The 21396-nt window shown below is 47.3% G+C and overlaps 1 protein-coding gene across 4 annotated transcripts in view; it reads right to left on the reverse strand.

The window, feature by feature from the left end:
- The window catches only part of ADGRE3 (adhesion G protein-coupled receptor E3), a 74584-nt gene that overhangs the window by 27020 nt on the left and 26168 nt on the right, over positions 1-21396 (reverse strand). For 2 of the 4 annotated variants that reach the window (XM_054538399.2, XM_054538400.2), the window contains 4 exons: positions 20054-20176; positions 18584-18739; positions 11624-11807; positions 7371-7490 (listed from right to left, as the gene is read on the reverse strand). In XM_054538399.2, coding sequence (XP_054394374.2) covers positions 7371-7490; positions 11624-11807; positions 18584-18679 — 400 coding nt within the window. In that variant the 5' untranslated portion in view covers positions 18680-18739; positions 20054-20176. 4 annotated transcript variants of the gene reach the window in all.

Below are 21396 nucleotides of genomic sequence, written 5' to 3' on the forward strand. Positions count from 1 at the left end.
CAGAGCAAGATCGTGTCTCAAAAAAAAAAAAAAAAAAAAGTGAATTGTATTCAGTGGCATTGAGTACATTGACAATGTTTTCATCACCTCTATGTCATTCAAAAACATTCTCATAACCTCCAAAAGAGAATCCATTCCCATAAGCATTCCTCACTCAGTCCTTGGAAACCACCAACCTGCTTTCTGTCTCTATGAGTTTGCCTATTCTAGATATTTCATATAAATGGAATCATACACTATGTGACCTTCTATATCTGTCATCTTTCATTCAGCATCATGTCTTCAAAGTTCATCCACACTGTAGCATGGGTCAGTGCTTCATTCCTTTTTCTGACCAAATAATATTCCATTATACGGATATATCACCTTCTATTTATCCAGTCTTTCATTGATGGACATTTGAGTCATTTTCTTTTTTTTTTTTTTTTTTTTTTTTTCACTTTCAATTTAGTGTTTTATTTGTTTTTTTATTTTTTATTTTTTTATTTGTTTTAATTTATGAAGTATTTATTGATGATTCTTGGGTGTTTCTCGGAGAGGGGGATATGGGAGGGTCATAGGATAATAGTGGAGAGAAGGTCAGGAGATAAACACATGAATAAAGGTCTCTGGTTTTCCTAGGCAGAGGACCCTGCGGCCTTCTGCAGTGTTTGTGCCCCTGGGTACTGGAGATTAGGGAGTGGTAATGACTCTTAAAGAGCATGCTGCCTTCAAGCATCTGTTTAACAAAGCACATCTTGCACCGCCCTTAATCCATTTAACCCTGAGTTGACACAGGATATGTTTCAGAGAGCATGGGGCTGGGGGAAAGGCCATAGATCAACAGCATCCCAAGGCGGAAGAATTTCTCCTAGTCAGAACAAAATGGAATCTCCTATGCCCACCCCTTTCTACACAGACACAGCAACAATCTGATCTCTCCTTCCTTTCCCCACACTTCCCCTCCTCTTCCTTTCAACAAAACCGCCATCGTCCTCATGGCCCGCTCCCGATGGTCGCTGTCTCTTCGGAGCTGTTGGGTACACCTCCCAGACAGGGCGGCCGGGCAGAGGCGCTCCTCACTTCCCAGACGGGGCCGCCCGGGCAGAGGCGCTCCTCTTCTCCCAGACGGGGCGGCCGGGCAGAGGCGCTCCTCGCTTCCCAGACGGGGCCGCCCAGGCAGAGGCGCTCCTCGCTTCCCAGACCGGGCCGCCCGGGCAGAGGCGCTCCTCACTTCCTCCCAGACCGGGTGGCAGCCGGGCAGAGGCGCTCCTCACCTCCCCGACGGGGCGGCCGGGCAGAGGCGCTCCTCACTTCCCAGAGGGGGCGGCCGGGCAGAGGCGCTCCTCACTTCCCAGACCGGGCGGCCGGGCAGAGGCGCTCCTCACTTCCCAGATGGGCCGCCCGGGCAGAGACGCTCCTCACTTCCTCCCAGACGGGGTGGCGGCCGGGCAGAGGCGCTCCTCACCTCCCAGACGGAGTGGCCAGGCAGAGGCGCTCCTCACCTCCCAGAGGGGGCGGCCGGGCAGAGGCGCTCCTCACTTCCCAGATGGGCCGCCCGGGCAGAGACGCTCCTCACTTCCTCCCAGACGGGGTGGCGGCCGGGCAGAGGCGCTCCTCACCTCCCAGACAGGGCGGCCGGGCAGAGGCGCTCCTCACTTCCCAGACTGGGCGGCCGGGCAGAGGCGCTCCTCACTTCCCAGACTAGGCGGCCGGGCAGAGGCGCTCCTCACTTCCCAGACGGTGTGGCGGCTGGGCAGAGGCGCTCCTCCCTTCCCAGATGGGGCAGCCAGGCAGAGGCGCTCCTCACTTCCTCCCAGACGGGGTGGCGGCCAGGCAGAGGCGCTCCTCACTTCCCAGAGGGGGCGGCCGGGCAGAGGTGCTCCTCACTTCCTCCCAGACGGGGTGGTGGCTGGGCAGAGGCACTCCTCACCTCCCAGACGGGGCGGCCGGGCAGAGGTGCTCCTCATCTCCCAGACGGGGCGGCCGGGCAGAGGTGCTCCTCACTTCCCCCCAGACGGGGTGACGGCCGGGCAGAGTCACTCCTCACCTCCCAGATGGGGCGGCCGGACAGAGGCGCTCCTCACTTCCCATACAGGGTGGCAGCCGGGCAGAGGTGCTCCTCACTTCCCAGATGGGGCAGCTGGGCAGAGGTGCTCCTCACTTCCTCCCAGACGGGGTGGCGGCCAGGCAGAGGCGCTCCTCACTTCCCAGATGGGGCAGCTGGGCAGAGGTGCTCCTCACTTCCTCCCAGACGGGGTGGCCAGGCAGAGGCGCTCCTCACTTCCCAGACGGTGTGGCGGCTGGGCAGAGGCGCTCCTCCCTTCCCAGATGGGGCAGCCAGGCAGAGGCGCTCCTCACTTCCCCCCAGACGGGGTGGCGGCCAGGCAGAGGCGCTCCTCACTTCCCAGAGGGGGCGGCCGGGCAGAGGTGCTCCTCACTTCCTCCCAGACGGGGTGGCGGCTGGGCAGAGGCGCTCCTCACCTCCCAGACGGGGCGGCCGGGCAGAGGTGCTCCTCATCTCCCAGATGGGGCGGCCGGGCAGAGGTGCTCCTCACTTCCCCCCAGACGGGGTGACGGCCGGGCAGAGGCACTCCTCACCTCCCAGACGGGGCGGCCGGACAGAGGCGCTCCTCACTTCCCATACGGGGTGGCAGCCGGGCAGAGGTGCTCCTCACTTCCCAGATGGGGCAGCCGGGCAGAGGCGCTCCTCACTTCCTCCCAGATGGGGTGGCGGCCGGGCAGAGGCGCTCCTCACTTCCCAGACGGGGCGGCCGGGCAGAGGTGCTCCTCACTTCCTCCCAGACGGGGTGGCGGCCGGGCAGAGGCGCTCCTCACCTCCCAGACGGGGTGGCCGGGCAGAGGCGCTCCTCCCTTCCCAGACGGAGTGGCCAGGCAGAGGCGCTCCTCACCTCCCAGAGTGGGCGGCCAGGCAGAGGCGCTCCTCACTTCCCAGAGTGAGGACATTGGCTATTTTGAATAATGTTGCTGTGAGGACAGTGTGTTCTTATGTATATTAATTTTTTTTTTTGAGATGGAGTTTCGCTCTTTTTGCCCAGGCTGGAGTGCAATGGCGCGATCTCGGCTCACTGCAATCTCTGCCTCCAGGGTTCAAGTAATTCTCCTGCCTCAGCCTCCCGAGTAGCTGGGATTACAAGTGTGTGCCATCACACCTGGCTAATTTTGTATTTTTAGTAGAGATGGGGTTTCACCATGTTGGCCAGGCTTGTCTCAAACTCCTGACCTCAAGTGATCCGCCCTCCTCGGCCTCCCAAAATGCTGGGATTACAAGTGTGAGCCACCGTGGCTGGCCACATATATTAATTTAAACTACGCTGGGGTAGACTTTGTCTTAATTAGGGCTTCATGTGCCAGGCCTGATTAACTTGAATCAGAAACACCACAGTTGAGAGATGGCCACTGCAAGTAATTCAGGTGTCCTTATCTCCAGTTAACACCAGATATATTGCTAATTAGCATAATTACCATAATGAATGTCAAAAAAAGTTTTTTGGTCATTTGTATCAGCCATACTTATATTAAAAATTTGCAGACCCACCCATGTATCAAGCCTAAGATTTATCTTGATTCCTTTTAGCCATCAGTCAGATTTCATGATTTCTTTTTTTTCATTTGTTTTTTTTTTGAGACAGGGTCTTGCTCTGTTGCCCAGGCTGGAGTGCAGTGGTGCAATCTCAGCTCAATATAGCCTTGACCTCCTGGGCTCAAGTGATCCTCCTGCCTCAGCCTCCTGGGTAGCTGGGACTACAGTTACATGCCACCACACCTGGCTAATTTTTCCCCTACTTTTTGTAGATATGGAGTCTCACTATGTTGCCCAGGCTGGTCTCAAACTGCTGGTCTCAAGTGATCCTCCCTCCTCCCGCCTCCCAAAGTGCTGGGATTATAGGCATAAGCCCCCATGCTCAGCCAGATGTAATGATTTCTTATTTAATTTGGCCAATTAGACGTAAGACCCTATGGAAGTGAGTTTTCGGCCAGGCACGGTGGCTCATGCCTGTAATCCTCGCACTTTGGGAGGCCGAGGCAGGCGGATCACAAGGTCAGGAGTTCGAGACCAGCCTGGCCAATATGGTGAAACCCTGTTTCTACTAAAAATACAAAAATTAGCTGGCAGTGGTGGCGGACGCCTGTAGTCCCAGCTACTCGGGAGGCTGAGGCAGGAGAATCGCTTGAACCCGGGAGGTGGAAGTTGTAGTGAGCCAAAATCGAGATCAGGCCACTGCACTCCAACCTGGGAGAGCGATACCCTGTCTCAAAAAAAAAAAAAAAAAAAAAAGTGAGTTTTCAATGGTGAAATTAGTCTGTTAATAAGCCTAATGGATACAGAGACAGGTTCTCACTAGGGAAATTAGCAGGATCTAGGATATGTGGCTTGGGTAAACGATTTTAGAATCTCTCTTTATTGTGCATTAACACCCATGAAGGTTGAGTTGTGAACGCGGCTTTGCTGCAAAGCTTAACCCCAAAAGAGATCTCTGCCATTTTTTTTTTTGAGATGGAGTTTCACTCTTGCTGCCCAGGCTGGAGGGCAATGGCACGATCTTCGGCTCACCACAAACTCTGCCTCCCGGGTTCAAGCGATTCTCCTGCCTCAGCCTCCCAAGTAGCTGGGATTACAGGCATGTGCCACCACGTCTGGCTAATTTTGCATTTTTAGTAGAGACAGGGTTTCTCCATGTTGGTCAGGCTGGTCTCGAACTCCCAACCTCAGGTGATCCACCTGCCTTGGCCTCCCAAAGTGCTGGGATTACAGGCATGAGCCACTGTGCCCGGTCTGCCATTTTTTAGAAGAGTCGTTCTCAGATGGAGCTTAAATCCTGTGATCCCTGGAGGATTCGTTTTAACAGAGTGCTGGCGCCAGGCATGGTGGCTCAAACCTGTAACTCCAGCACTTTGGGAGGCTGAGGCGGGGGGGTGGATCACTTGAGGTCAGGAGTTCAAGACCAGCCTGGTCAACATGGTGAAACCCCGTCTCTACTAAAAATACAAAAATTAGCTGGACGTGGTGGCACATGCCTGTAATCTCAGCTACTTGGGAGGCTGAGGCTGGAGAATTGCTTGAACCCAAGAGGCGGAGGCTGAAGTAAGCTATGATCACGCCACTGCACTCCAGTCTGGGTGACAGAGTGAGACTCCATCTCAAAGACAAAAAAAAAAAAAAAAAAAAAAGATGTTTTCTTACAAACAACCACTTGTTGCATTTTCTGGAAACTTCAAAGTCTGGTAACACTGAGACAATGAATAATAATCTATTTCTTCTTACAAAGGCTGTAGGTATGGTGGGCACCCTAGCTCGAATCCCTGGCATTCTTGGTTTCTTTAATATGCTGATGAATTCTGCTGTAAGCATCGGTGGTTCTGCCTGGGAACTTCCATGGGCGTGAATTTGCGTTTGGTCTGCACAGAGGACAGGCTGGAAGAGCTTGAAAGTTCAGCCCCCGGAGTAACCTTCCACCAATGATAGATCAGAGCAGATGGACGGACATCCTAGCTCCCTCTTCTCGAATGGGACAACTCAGTGAGATTGAGCCCCGGGTACCCCAACAGCAAGCTGCTCACTCAGGTACCTACCTCATTGGCTGCCTTTACTTGCCTGTCTTACTTTGCCTCTTACCTACAGTGATAGTTCATTTTACATGTCCACTTGGCTAGGCCATGGTCCCCAGACATGAGGCATGGATGTTGCGTGAAGGTGTTTTAAAGATGAGATTAATATTTAAATCAGTAGACTGAGTAAAACAGATTGCCTGCTATAATGTGGGTGGGCCTCGTCCAATCAGTTGAAGGCCTCAAGAGAAACCAGACTAAGGTCTCCTGAGAAAGAGGGAGTTCTGGCCTCAGACTATCTTTGGATTCAAGCTGCAGTATCAGTTCTTCCTTGTGTCTCCTGCCTGCCTGCCCACCCTGCAGATTTTGGACATGTCGGCCTTCCATAGTCACGTGAGCCAATTCTTTAAAATGCCTCTCCCCGTCTCTCCTCATCTCTTTCTTTCCTTCTCTCTCCCCATCTCTTTCTTTCCATATCTCTCTCCCCATCTCTCTAATTCCATCTCTCTCGTTCCATCTCTCTCTTTCCATCTATCTCTTTCCACTTTTCTCCCCATCTCTCTCTTTTGATCTCTCTCTCCCCATCTCTCTTTCCATCTCTTTCTCCTCATCTCTCTCTTTCCATCTCTTCCCATCTCTCTCCCCATCTCTTTCTTTCCATCTCTTTCCCCATCTCTCTCCCCATCTCTTTCTTTCCATCTCTTTCCCCATCTCTCTATTTCCATTTCTCTCCCCATCTCTCTCTCTCCATTTCTCTCCTCATCTCTTGCTTTTGATCTCTGTCTCCCCATCTCTCTCTTTCCATCTCTCTCTCTCCCCGTCTCTCTCTTTCCATCTCTTTCCCCATCTCTCTTCCCTTCTCTCTCCCCCATCTCTCTCTTCGCATCTCTCTCCTCTCCATCTCTGTCCCCATCTCTCTCTTTCCATCTCTCTTCCCTTCTCTCTCTTTCCATTTCTCTCCCCATCTCTGTCTTTCCACCGCTCTCCCCATCTCTCTTTTCTCATCTGTCTCTCCATCTCTCTCTCCCCATCTCTCTTTTTCCATCTCTCTCCCCCTCTCTCTCTTTCCATCGCTGTCCCCATCTCTCTCTTTCCATCACTCTCCCATCTCTCTCTTTCCACATCTCTCTCCCCATCTAATTCCATCTTTCTCTCCCCATCTCCCTCTTCCCATCTGTCTCTCCCCATCTAATTCCATCTTTCTCTCCCCATCTCCCTCTTCCCATCTGTCTCTCCCCATGTCTCTCTTTCCACCTCTCTCCCCATCTTTCTCTCCATCTGTCTCTACCCATATGCCTTTCCATATCTGTTTCTCTCCATCTCTCTCATCTCTTGCTCTCTGTCTCCATCTCTCTCTCTCTCTCTCTCTTTCTCTCTCTCTCTCCTCTCTTCCCACACTCCCCACACCCTACACTCTTCAGCTCTTTAGTTGTGATTCTCTGGAGAACACTGATAGTTGTGATTCTCTGGAAAACCCTGATTAATACACCCACTGTTGTTCCTGGGGATCACCTCCCAAAGAAACTTCTCACACTTCTTTCAGGGTTTGCTTCTGGGTGAACCCAAACTAGGACACAGGCAGAACAGCACTTCCCCACCATCCCAAATTGCAAAGAAGTCCCTCCCATACTGAATAATAGAAAACCTCCATTTTGGGAAAATGTCTTTTTTTTTTTTTTTTTTTAAAAGGGAAAATCTCCAATATCGCAGTTTGAGGGTAACAAGCCCATTAGGGGAGAGCCCAGTGGGCTTGTTTCCCCATGACTCACACAATGACGTGGCTCTGTGTGAAGGATTCTGAATGTAGCCATTAGGCGTACCTTGTGTGTCTCCCTGGATGATATCATTGCAACGGATGTCCATTGAGTTCATTTGGACATTCAAGTTGAATGTCCTTCTTTCTTCAGAGCAATTGTCTGTAATCACTCGAGTTTCAATAGCTGGTGAGAAAAGCAATGGGCAGGCTTAGTGATATTGTAAGAAACTTTAAAAATATGCATAGGAACAGGACATGGTGGTGCATGCCTGTAGTCTCAACTACTCGAGAGGCTGAGGCAGAAGGATTGCTTGAGCTCAGGAATTCAAGCCCAGGCAACACAGTGAGATGCTGCCTCTAAAAAAAAATGTTCATAGCAACATAAATGGCTCACATACACTGAATGTCTAGGGTGTGTCGGGCACTGAGCTAAGAGCCTTACACATGTCACCTTATAATAACATATAACTTCATCAGGGACAACTCTATAGATGAGGAAACTGAAGTCAGACGTTAGGTAAGACTCTAACTCCTGAAACCAAGTTCTTAACTAACAGCTCTTAGCATACATCTTTGAAGATACAGTTCTATTTCTAGGAGTTTATTCTCAGAAAACGATTGTGGATGGAGGGCAGATTTAGCTACAAGAAAATTCATAGCAGCTTAGATGATAATGGTGGAAAATGGGGGATTATCTAGATGTTCAACAAGAGGTGATTGATTAAATAAGTGATGACATGGGCTGGGCACAGTGGCTCATGCTTGTAATCCCAGCACTTTGGGAGGCCATGGCAGGTGGATTGCTTGAGGCCAGGAGTTCAAGACCAGCCTGGCCAACATGGCGAAACCCCATCCCTACTAAAAATACAAAAATTAGCTGGGCATGGTGGTGTGCACCTGTAATCTCAGCTACTTGGGAGGCTGAGGCACGAGAATAGTTTGAACCGGGGAGGCAGAGGTTGCAGTGAGCTGAGATCATGCCACTGCACTCCAGCCTGGGTGATAGAGTGAGACTCTGTCTCAAAAATAAGTAAGTAAGTAAATAAGTAAATAAGTGATGATATATCCCTATGGTGGGGAACCAGGGCTTCAAATAAAAATAAAGTCACAAATGAATTGCAATCAAGAAAAACTCATGAGTAAAAAGGTAACCATGTGAGTGATGGATGTGTTAGCTAATTTGATTGTGGTGATCATTCCACAGTATATATATATATATCAAGTCATCCTATTGTACACCTTAAATATACACAATTTTATTTATCAATTACACCTTAATAAAGCTAAAAAAGGTTAAGCCCATGAAAATATGTATCTTAAAAACAGACAGCCCAAGACTGGCTGTGAGTCGGAAATTGTTGAATTGGGTGATGAGTGCATCAGGGATTTTATTCTCCTATTTCCTTTAGTGCATATTAAAAGGTTAAAAAAAAAAAAAAGAAGCAAGCAACAAAATAGCACATCAAGAATGACACTATTTTATGGCTGGGTGCAATGGCTCATGCCTGAATTCCCAGCACTTTGGGAGGCTGAGGCCAGTTGATTGCTTGAGGTCAGGAGTTCGAGACCAGCCTGGCCAACATGGTGAAACCCCATTCTACGAATACACAAAAATTAGCTGGGCATGGTGGCAGGCGCCTGTAATCCTAGCTACTAGGAAGGCTGAGGCAGGAGAATTGCTTGAACTTAGGAGGCGGAGGTTGCAGTGACCTAGATCGTGCTACTGCATTCCAGCCTGGGCAATAGAGTGAGACTCCGTCTCAAAAAAAAAAAAAAAAAGAAAAAAAGAAAAAAGAATGACACTAATTACATTCTAGAAATTACTACTGGTTTGTTTAATATTGACTCTCAGTTTTTGAAAAGTTTACAAGTATCTACTCTAATTATGTATTAATGTTTTTGGCCTACTGTTTCATTCATTTAGTACGTTTTAATGAATAGAAATTCTTGAGCTCAGTGTAAGTGAATTTATTGTTATTATTATTATTTTTGAGATGGAGTCTTGCTCTTTTGCCCAGGCTGGAGTGCAGTGGCACGCTCTCAGCTAACTGCAACCTCTGTCCCCCGGGTTCAAGTGATTCTCCTTCCTCAGCCTCACGAGTAGCTGGGATTATAGGCATGCACCACCATGCCTGGCTAATTTTTTTTGTATTTTTTTAGTAGAAACAGGGCTTCACCATGTTGGCCAGGCTGGTCTCGAACTACTGACCTCAGGTCATCCACCTGCGTCGGCCTTCCAAAGTGCTAGGATTACAGGAGTTAGGCACTGTGCCTGGCTGAATTTATTATTATTATTATTATTATTATTATTATTATTATTTTCCAGGATGGAGTCTCTCTCTGTCACCCAGTCTGGAGTGCAGTGGCGCGATCTTGGTTCACTGCAACCTCTGCCTCCGAGGTTCAAGTGATTCTCCTGCCTCACCCTCCTGAGTAGTTGAGATTACAGGTGTGCACCACCACACCAGGCTAATTTTTGTATTTTTAGTAGAGACAGGTTTTCACCGTGTTGGCCAGTCTGATCTCGAACTCCTGACCTCAAGTGATCTGCCTGCCTTAGCCTCCAAAAGTGCTAGGATTACAGGCGTGAGCCACCTCACCCTGCCCACAATGTTAATTTCATCATCCATTATATTATCGCTTGTTACTCTGTGTTATTTTTATCAAACCTCAATTTGACTTGTTTTTATATTATTTAATATTTTCTAAATTAAACTATGTGTTTCCCGTAAAAAAGAATGACACTATTTTGGCAATATTTCATAATATTAAAGAGTGGAAAGATAGAATAATCATAATTATAGCAATTACTACCGTAGTTTTTCTTCTTTCTTAAAAGTTTGAGTCGTTTAGCTTCTGAGGTATCCTAGTCCTAAGTGCATTACATGCACTTTCATTATCTCTATTAAAAATTTTTTTTGAGACAGGCTCTCACTCTGTTGTCCAGGCTGGAGTGCAGTGGTGCAATCTCAGCTCACTGCAGCCTCGAACTCCTGGGCTCAAGTGATCCTCCCACCTCAGCCTCCTAAGTAGCTGGGACCTCATTTGCACACCACCATGTCCAGCTAATATTATCCTCATTTTATTGACAGGAGAATGAAGCCCAATGAGGTGAGGGCACTGGTCTCAGATCAAACAATTAGGACGTGGCAAAATCAGGAGAGATGAGATTTACTTGCAATCTGGAAAATGGTTTAATTTTGAACCAAAGTATCCAGATTCCAGTTTTCCAAGAAGAATAGGCACTGACTTTTTCACAACCTGCTGTGTTGTTTTTTTTTTTTTTAATTTAAGATGGAGTCTTGCTCTGTCACCCAGGCTGGAGTGCAGTGGTGTGATCTCGGCTCACTGCAACCTCTGCCTCCCGGGTTCAAGTGATTCTCCCACCTCAGCCTCCGGAGTAGCTGGGATTACAGTTGTGAGCCACCACGCCTGGCTAATTTTTGTATTTTTAGTAAAGATGAAGTTTCACCATGTTGCCCAGGCTGGTCTGAAACTACTGGTCTCAAGTGATCCACCCACCTTGGCCTCCCAAAGTGCTGGGATTATAGATGTCAGCCACCATGCCCAGCCCAAAACCTGTTTTTTTTTTTTTTTTTTTTTTTTTTTTTTTATGAGACAGGTTCTTGTTCTGTCATCCAGGTTGGAGTGGCAATGGCATGATCATAGTTCGCTGCACCCTCAAACTCCTGAGCTCAAGCCATCCTCTCCCTCAGCCTCCCAAGTAGCTGAGACCACAGGTACAAGCCACTGCACCTGGCAAATTTTAAAATTTTTTTAAAGAGTTGGGGGTCTCACTATGTTGCCCAGGCTGGTCTTGAGCTCCTGGGCTCAAGTAACCCTCCCACCTCAGCCTCCCATAGTGCTGGGAATACAGTCATGAGCCATCATGCCTCGTCCTCAAACTACATTTAAGTGAAAATTCCAGACCTGGGACTGGAAACTATTGGCAATCTTCTGAACAAACAACTTTATTGAGGTATAATTGATGTCTAACCAACTGCACATATTAAAGTGTACAATCTGGTGAGTTTTGTTGGGTGCACACACCTCTGAAATCAACACCACAATCAAGGCAGGAAGATCTCCATCACCCCTAATAGTTTCCCCAGATTTTCTCATGCCTCTGCCACCCCTCCCTCCTGCCCCTCCCTGTCACTCTAGATAAGTTTGTGTTTTCTAGAATTTATATAAATTTATGTAATTTACATAAAGGGACTCATGTGGTGTATTCAATTATTTTTTTTCTAATTGCCTAACCCAGATCCCAGCTGCTAACCAGTCCCCAGGGTGTATCAGGCCTCATTATTGTCTTACCTACACTATCGTTTTGGATTTTCAGGACTTTTTGTTCTGGAGCTTTCAAGGCAGTTTCTAGAACTTTCGATTCCACATCCCAGAGAATAGTGGTAGCTGTGGATGAGATTTCTTGTCTCCCTTCTGTTCTCCATAAAGTCTGATTGGTGAGAAGTGACTCAAATTCGTCCACAATCTTTTGCAGCTTTGAAGACATAAAGAATTTTCATTTTTTAAAAATGTAATCTGGTAAGTCCCATATCCAAAAGAGCAGTAGAAAGCATGAGAAAGCAGGCTCTGGAGCTGGAGGAACTACATTCAAATCCTGGCACTTCATCATGTCCCAGCTTTGTGACCTTGGGCAAGTCACTCAATCACTCTGTGCCCCATGACAGGAAAAGGAACTCAAAGGGTTTTTCTGGAGGATTAAATGAGTTAACAGATGCTCTTCTTTTAGGACAGTGTCTGTACCTGGTGAAAGCTATGTAAGGGTGAGTCATTATTATTATTTTTGAGACAGAGTCTTGCTCTGTCGCCCAGGCTAGAGTGCAGTGGTGGGATCTCGGCTCACTGCAGCCTCCAGCTCCTGGGTTCAAGTGATTCTCGTGCCTCAGTCTCCTGAGTAGCTGGGACTACAGGTGCACACCGCCATGCTTGCTTAGTTTTTTTAATTTTTTTTTTTTTGTATAGACAGGGTCTTGCTCTGTTGCCCAGGCTGGTCTGGAACTCCCGGGCTGAAACGATTGTCCGGCCTTGCCCTTCCAAAGTGATGGGATTATAGGAGCGAGCCACCGTGCCTGATTGGGTTAGTTATTGTTAACATTTTTTGCCAACAAGGTAGTGGTGAGTTTGTTAGAAATAGACCAGTGGTTCTCAACTGGCGGGCGATTCTGCTACTCCCTCCACAGGGCACATGTGGCGATGGCTGGAGACATTTTTGGTTGTCACTGTCACAACAAGGGAGTGGTTGCCACTATTGAAGCAGCGTCATTGTCTGGGGTAAATACCCAGAGTCTGTCACCTTGCGCCAAGATTAAGGACATGGACACACACGAGGAGTGAGTTTAGGAGTGGAGGTTTAATAGGCAAAAGAAATAGAAAAGAGGGCAGGGCGAGGCGGCTCATGCCTGTAATCCCAGAACTTTGGGAGGCCGAGGGGGGTGGATCACCTGAGGTCAGGAGTTCAAGACCAGCCTGACCAACATGGTGAAACCCCGTCTCTACAGAAAATACAAAATTAGCCGGGCGTGGTGGCGCATGCCTGTAATCCCAGCTACTTGGGATGCTGAGGCAGGAGAATCGCTTGAACCTGGGAGGTGGAGGAGGCAGAGGTTGTGGTGAGCCGAGATCACGTCACTGCACTCCAGCCTGGGCAACAGAGGGAGACTCCATCTCAAAAAAAAAGAGAAAGTAGAACTAGAACAGCTCTCTCCCTTGCGAGAGAGAGGGATGCCTGAAAGCAAAATCCCCCCCACCGACTAGATTTTATAGTCAGGCTGAGGAAGCGGTGTCTGAATTACATAGGGCCCACAGGTTGGTTGGGCCAGGTGCGACATTTACATACTGCTCGGGGAAGGCTGGTTGCCCTAGCCACTTGGCCAGTACCATCTTGTCTGCTCCTTACTGTACATGTGACTGGCAAAGAGAAGGGAAGATGGAGCTGCCATTTTGATCATGTCTAGTCCCAGGTAGCCTTTCCTATTGGCATAGTTGCTGGCATTGACCCATAAGCTTCCAGCTTGCTTGTCTATGTCTGCAGCTCGATTTTACAGGCTGCTGTTTGTTAGAAAAGAAAATTTGGGGCTGCTCTTCATTAAAAGGAAAACCTCACTGAGGACTTCCTTACCCTCACTATCTGCCTAAGTAATTTCTTCTTAACTCCTATATCATTATTTATTTATTTATTTATTTTTGAGATGGAGTCTTGCTCTGTTGCCCAGGCTGGAGTGCAGTGGTGTGATCTCAGCTCACTGCAACCTCCGCCTCCTGGGTTCAAGTGATTCTCCTGCTTCAGCCTCCTGAGTAGCTGGGATTACAGGCATGCGCCCTCATGCCCAGCTAATTTTTGTATTTTTTGTAGACATGGGGGTTTCATCATGTTGGCTAGGCTGGTCTTGAACTCCTGACCTCAGGTGATCCACCCACCTCCCAAAGTGCTGGGATTACAGGTGTGAGCCGCCATGCCCGGCCTGATTACTTGATTCTTTATGTGTTCATTACCTCAATGATCATTCCTTGAACTCCTAATTTGGGGTTGGTCTTATTCCCTTCCTCAAAAAGCTCACAGTCTAGGGATTGATTACATGATGTAATTATATATTTATATAAATGCTGTCAGTTGGCCAGAGACAATAATGGATACCATTGGATACTTGGATCTCTTTTGCAGCAGTGCAGCAGGCCTTAATATACTCTCTTGGCCTGTCTTTCTTGGTCTGGGATAGATTCCTGTCTTTAGATGTCAACACACACACACTCACACACACACACTCACACACTGTTGTATGTATGTACGTACATGCACACTGTGTGTGTCTATCTATACCTATATCTATAAGTAGATATAGATACAGAGCCCTGTTGGTATACGCATGGCATTGGTTCCAGGATTGTCCATATATGCTCAAATCCAATCCATGCATACTCAAGTCCCATGGAACTCACTCATGAAAAGTCAGTGCTTCCTCTTTGTGAGTTTTGCAACCTGCCAATATATATGTGTGTGTGTGTGTGTGTATATATATATATATATATATATTTTTTTTTTTTTTTTTGAGACGGAGTCTTGCTCTGTCACCCAGGCTGGAGTGCAGTGGCAACATCTCCACTCACCACAACCTCCGCTTCCTGGATTCAAGTGATTCTCCTGCCTCAGCCTCTGGGGTTGCTGGGATTGCAGGCATGTGCCATCATACCTGGCTAATTTTTGTATTTTTAGTGGAGATGAGGTTTCACCATGATGGCCAGGCTGGTCTCGAACTCCTGACCTCAAGTAACCCGCCTGTCTTGGCCTCCCAAAGTGCTGGGATTACAGGCGTGAGCCACTGCGCCAAGCCTGGCAATACTGTATTTTTGATTCACAATTTGGTTGAAAAATTTCCTCATGTAAGTGGATCCCCGCAGTTCAAATGTGTGTTGTTCAACTGTATATATAGTGATATACCTATAGTGAGCTGGATAATGATACACATATAGTGGTATACCTAATGGTATATCTATATCTATCTATCTATAGATATATGTATATATACTACAGTTATACATAATATATAATTGTATATAATATATAAATATGTACTATTGTGTAGTAATATGATATTATATGGTAATAATATATTATATATTTATATATAATAAATACTTTGTCCTAAATAATACATTATTTTATTTATATATAGTATATATTTTGTCCTAAATCCATCCCCATTTGCTCACTTTGGGCTTTGTAAATATTTGTTACTGATGTTTGTTACCTGGGTAGGGTCTGGGGATTAGCCTCCACTCACCTCTTTCCTGCCCTGGGTTGTCTTTGAGGAGGTGGTATCTGCAAAAGACATCATGATGGAGTTACTATTGGAGCTGAGAGTGACCAGCAGTGGGCTGGGCAGGTGGGGTAAGTAATGGGGTGGGCAACTTTGCACCTAGAAGGTGAAAGCCTGAACTCATAGTCTTTATCTGTTGTTTATTTTTTAAAATTTTTAAATTTTATTTAAAAATTTTTTTATTTTTAATTTTTATTTTTATTTTGAGACAGAGTCTCACTCTGTTGCCCAGGCTGGAGTGCAATGGTGCGACCTCGGCTCACTGCAACCTTCACCTCCTGGGTTCAAGCGATTCTCCTGCCTCAGCCTCCTGAGTAGCTGGGATTACAGGCACGCACCTCCAGGCACAGCTAATTTTTGTATTTTTAGTAGAGATGGGGTTTCACCACGTTGGCCAGGCTGGTCTCAGACTCTTGACCTCATGATCCGCCTGCCTCGGCCTCCCAAAGGTCTGGGATTACAGGCATGAGTCATCGCACCTGGCTTTTTTTTTTTTTTCCTTTTTTTTTTTTCCTTTTTTTTTTTTTTAGATAGGGTCTCATTCTGTTGCCCAGGCTGGAGTGCAGTGGCACAATCTTGGCTCACTGCAATATCAACGTCCTGGGCTCAAGCAATCCTCCACCTCAGTCGCCCAAGTGGCTGGGACTATAGGTGTGTACCACCACACCCGGCTAAATTTTTTTTTTTTGTATTTTTTGTAGAGATGGGGTTTCGCCATGTTGGCCAGGCTGGTCTCAAATTCCTGACCTCAGGCGATCCACCCGCCTTGGCCTCCTAAAATGTGAGGATTACAGGCGTGAGCCACCGTGCCTGGCCTCCAAATTCTTTTATTCCATCTTGACTGGAAATTAGAACTGAAATGGCCGAGAAAACAGAAAATTAGAAGCCTCCTGTGTTTAAAGTCAGCCTGGCTGGGAATGATAACCGAAACAGAAGCATCACTGTCTGGTCCTCAGCTCTTAATGAAGACTTTTGTGTTGGTTCCTGTGCTTAGTGAGGACATCTCTACTTTAGAAATTTGAGGAAGGGTACATGTGTAGTCCCAGCTGCTTGGGAGGCTGAGGCAGGAGGATCATATGAGCCCAGGCGTTCGAGACCAGCCTGGCCAACATGGCAAAACCCTGTCTCTACTAAAAATACAAAAATTAGCTGGACATGGTGGTGGGTGCCTGTAATCCCAGCTACTCGGGAGGCTGAGGCAGGAGAATCTCTTGAACCTAGGATCCTGGCAAAGGTTGCAGTGAGCCAAAATCACACCACTGCACTCCAGCCTGGGAGACAGAGTGAGACTCTGTCTCTGGAAAAAAAAAAAAAAAAAAAAAAGACAAGGAAAATCTAGCAAATGTTTACATATCTTTTATCATCATGCTGAGGTTAAATTTGTACTTATTCTAAATTTTGGTTTTCAGCTCAGTCTATTTGCTTAAAAGCGCAAACAGTGTTGTTTTAATACTGAACATTTTATCTTAAGAGTTCAAGAACTCTTTGACTTACAACCCTGAGTCTAGAATATGTTTGTTATAGGAAACCGTATTCATTGTAGAAAACTGCCCTTTTGAACCAAAGCTGCACACTTTATCATTGGGTGGGGGTGTGGGTTGCTTAGAGCTGCCAGCCTGGGTAATAACGAACCCCAAATGGGCTCAGTCTTTATAAAAGGATGGTGCAGATCTCTTAACATTAGGAAAACAACCAAAGGCATTTTCCTTTTTTGTAAAATAAGGCGAATTTAAGAGATTAACATCAGAACCCAGGTAGAATCACAGTCTGCTTCTACACTGTCAATAGAGGTGCACATTGCTTAGTAAAAGACAGATTTACGGCTGAGTGCTGTGGCTTATGCCTATAATCCCAGCACTTTGGGAGGCCAAGGCAGGAGGATCGCTTGAGACCAGGGGTTTGAGACCGGCCTGGGCGACATAGTGAGAACCCCATCTCTACAAAAAATGAAGAAATTAGCCAGGTGTGGTGGCTCATACCTATAATCTCAGCCACTCAGGAGGCTGAGGTGGGAGGATTGAGCCTAGAAGTTCAAGGCTGCAGTGAGCAATGATGGTGCCACTGCACTCCAGCGTGGGTGACAGAGTGAGACCCTATCTCTGAAAAATAAAAAAAAAAAGTTTCTGTTTTATTATCCCAACAGTATCCAATACCTCATGGGTGGTCTACCAAGTCTCATCTCTTTTCTCATATAGACTTTCCCATCCATGTTTTCCACGGGAGTGGCCACGTTTATATGACATAACATCTCTCCCTGGACACGGATCCACGGGTGCACATGGGGCTCAAACTGGGCCAATGTATTCATTCCCAAAGATTTGCAATGGGGTCTCAGAGAGAGAATCAACTGATCTCTCTTTGGTTGGTTGGGGCAAAAAAAATGGTAAGATCTGGAGCGGTTGGTGTCATATTTCCTTTTTTTTTTTTTTAAAGACAGAGTTTCGCTCTGTCACCCAGGCTGGGGTGCAGTGGCGTGATCTTGTCTCACTGCCACCTCCGCTTCCCAGGATCAAGCAATTCTTGTGCTTCACCCTCCTGAATAGCTGGGATTACAGGCACCTGCCACCACACCCAGCTAATTTTTGTATTTTTAGTAGAAATGGGGTTTCGCCATCTTGGCCATGCTGGTCTTGAACTCCCAGTGTCGAGTGATCTGCCCGCCTTGGCCTCCCAAAGTACTGGGATTACAGGCGTGAGCCACCCCTCCCAGCCAGTGGTCATATTTTCTGTCCTGTGGTCTAGGAAGCAGAGAAAGCCAGCCTGCAATGAAAGAGAAGGAAGGAGCAGACCCAAAGACGCTTAGAGACAGGGACTAGGAGATGCACCCTGGAGGTGTCGAGTTCCCAGTTTTAGTTAATTCTAGAAGCCCAGCTGCATTCCTGTCCTTGCAGGGCATGGCCATGCATCCTTTTCATAAACCCATTTTTCTGCCTGTTAGCCTGAGTGAGTTTCTCTTCCTTGCAATTCAAAGAATGTGGTCTCAATCACCACCTTATCACATCCTTCATCTCCAAACTAAAGTTCCCTTTCTCACCCCCTTATTTCCCTCAACTTGAACTTCCTTCTTTCCTTGTAGTTCCCTGCAGAAAACAAAAACCACATCCTGGTCCCACAACAAATATGTCTTTTCTGATGTTAGATTCAATAAAAAATGAGGAAGGACTGCCGCCTGTAAGAAGTCCCAGCACTTTGGGAGGATGAGGCTCGTGGATCAAGAAAAACTAGCTGGGCGTCGTGGTGCACGTCTGTAATCTCAGCTACTTGGGAGGCTGAGACAGGAGAATCGCTTGAGCCCGGGAAGTGGAGGTTTCAGCCACTGCACTCCAGCCTGGACTACAAAGCGAGACTCTGTCTCAAAACAAAACAAAACAAAACAAAACAAAACAAACAAAAAAACAACAACAGAGGAAGGAAGGAAGGAGGACAAAAAAGTTCTTACCCTGACAGGTGTTCTCATTGGAATTATTGAATTGTTCATTCCGAGAACGGAGTCTATATCCTGGGACACAGCGACAGTAGAAACTTCCTTCGACATTGTGACACGCAGCGTTTAATCCACAATATATACTATGGGGTGGTTTACATTCATTAATATCTGGAACACAAAGAAGCAATTGGGTCATTCATTCAGCAAAGATTTATTGAGCATCTACTATGTGTCAGGAATTGTGCTCTTTCCCCTATGGTCTGTCCTGGCTTTCTGAGACAAATCAGTTTAGGTAATGGTTATCTTGGTTTTTCGCTTTCTTCATTGACTTTGATGGGGTTCTCCAGGAAGCAGACAATGAGACGAGAATATAAGTATAAGTACTTTATTTGGGAGGGGATCCCAGGAAACACTGAAAGGGAAGCCACGAAATGAAACAAGAAACTATCTTTTCTTTTTGAGATGGAGTTCTCGCTCTGTCATCCATGCTGGAGTGCAATGGCAGGATCTGGGCTCACTGCAACTTCTGCCTCCTGAGTTCAAGCGATTCTCCTGTCTCAGCCTCCCAAGTAACTGGGATTACAGGCATGCACCACCACGCCCGGCTGATTTTTGTATTTTTAGTTTAGACACGGGGTTTCACTATGTTGGCCAGGCTGGTCTCAAACTGCTGACCTCAGGTGATCCACCTGCCTTGGCTTCCCAAAGAACTGGGATTACAGGCATGAGCCACCATGCCTGGCTGAAACAAGAAACTATCTTAAATGAACGGCCAAGTTTCCAAAACAGCCTCCATTTTGCCTCCCTTTTGCTCCTGCTTCTGGATAACTTGCAAATTATCCCTGGCCAGGTGCAGGGTTCACGCCTATAATCCCAGCACTTTGGGAGGCTGAGGCAGGAGGATTGCTTGTGCTCAGGAGTTTGAGATCAGCCTGGACAATAGAGTAATAACCCATCTCTACAAAACAAACAAACAAACAAACAAACAAAGAAAAAAATTAGCTGGGCATGGTGGCACGCCTGTAGTTGCAGCTACTTGAGAGGTTTGATCTCAGGAGTTGGAGGCTGCAGTGAGTGTTTTCATTTATTTTGATCAGAGTCTCGATCTGTTGCCCAGGCTAGAGTGCAGTGGTGCAAGCTCGGCTCACTGCAATCTCTGCCTCCCAGGTTCAAGCTATTCTCATGCCTCAGCCTCTTGAGTAGCTGAGATTATAGGCGCCCCACACCATGCCGGGCAAATTTTTGTATTTTTAGTAGAGATGGGGTTTTGTCATTTTGGCCAGACTGGTCTCGAACTCCTGACCTCAAGTGATCTGCCCGCCTCGGCCTCCCCAAGTGCTGGGATTACAGGCTTGAGCCACTGTGTCCAGCTTGCAGTGAGCTTTGATCATGCCACAGCAGTCCAGCCTGGGCAATAGAGCAAGACCCTGTCTCTAATAATAATCATAATAAAATAATAATAAAAAAACAATACTTCTTTACCGTTACATGTCTCCAAGGGGAATGTGAATAGTTTCTGCCCAGATCCAGAAGTATATCCATGGTTGCAGGTGCAGTGAGTGTTATTGACACAGGAAGCATTTGGGGGGCACTTAGCACAGGAAGCTGCAGGGAGAAGAGAGGCAGGTTAAATGGACTGGGGTCACAAACTCTCCTGTTATAACTAGGCCCTGCCTCTTGATCACCTGAGGTCAGGAGTTCAAGAGCAGCCTGGCCAACATGCTGAAACCCCATCTCTACTACAAATACGAAAAATAGCCAGGCGTGGTGGCGCATGCCTATAATCCTAGCTACTCCGGAGGCTGAGGCAGGAGAATTGCTTGAACCCATGAGGCGGAGATTGCAGTGAGCTGAGATCATGCCTCTGCACTCCAGCCTGGGTGACAGAGGGAGACTCCGTTTCAAAACAAACATATATATTTGTTACATAGGTATACATGTGCCACGTTGGTTTGCTGCACCCATTTACGTTAGGTATTTCTCCTAATGCTATCCCTCCCCCAGCCCCCAACTCCCCTGACATATTATATATGTAAATAATAATAATAATGAGACCTCGCCTCTGGGCAGGGCCTCTCAAGGCTGAGGAAGCCTGTGCCTTTTCCTCTTGTGAGATCTAAGCACATTAAAAAATTAGAGTGGCCAGGCATGGTGGCTCAGTCCGCCTGGTGAGGATTTTCACATGGTGAAACCCCATCTCTACTAAAAAATACAAAGATTAGCCGGGTGTGGTGGCAGGTGCCTGTAATTCCAGCACTTTGGGAGGCTGAGGCGGGTGGATCACCTGAGGTCAGGAGTTCCAGACCAGCCTGACCAACATGGTGAAACTCTGTCTACTAAAAATACAAAATTAGCCAGGTGTAGTGGTACATGTCTGTAATCCCAGCTACTCAGGGGGCTGAGGCAGGAGAATCGCTTGGATCCGGGAGGCGGAGGTTGCAGTGAGCCGAGATCGCGCCATTGTGATCTCACCATGGTGAAAGGCATGGTGAGCACGCCTGTTGACATCTGTAATTCCAGTGCTTTGGGAGGCCCAGGTAGGAGGATTCCTTGAAGCTAGGAGTTGGAGAGCAGCCTGGGTAACATAGCAAGACACTATTGCTATAAAAAATAATTAAAAAAATTAGCCAGGCATGGTGGCATGTGCCTGTAGTCCCAGCTACTCTGGAGGCCGAAGCGGGAGGATTGCTTGAGCCCAGGAGTTTGAGGCTGCAATGAGTCGTGGTCATGTCATTACACTGCAGCCTGGGTGACAGAGTGAGGCTCTGTCTCTAAAACAAACAGACAAAAAAATTTGAATTTGTAGGGTACCATGGGAGGGAGAT

This window comes from Pongo abelii, chromosome 20, assembly GCF_028885655.2.
Source record: "Pongo abelii isolate AG06213 chromosome 20, NHGRI_mPonAbe1-v2.0_pri, whole genome shotgun sequence".
NCBI lineage: Eukaryota > Metazoa > Chordata > Mammalia > Primates > Hominidae > Pongo > Pongo abelii.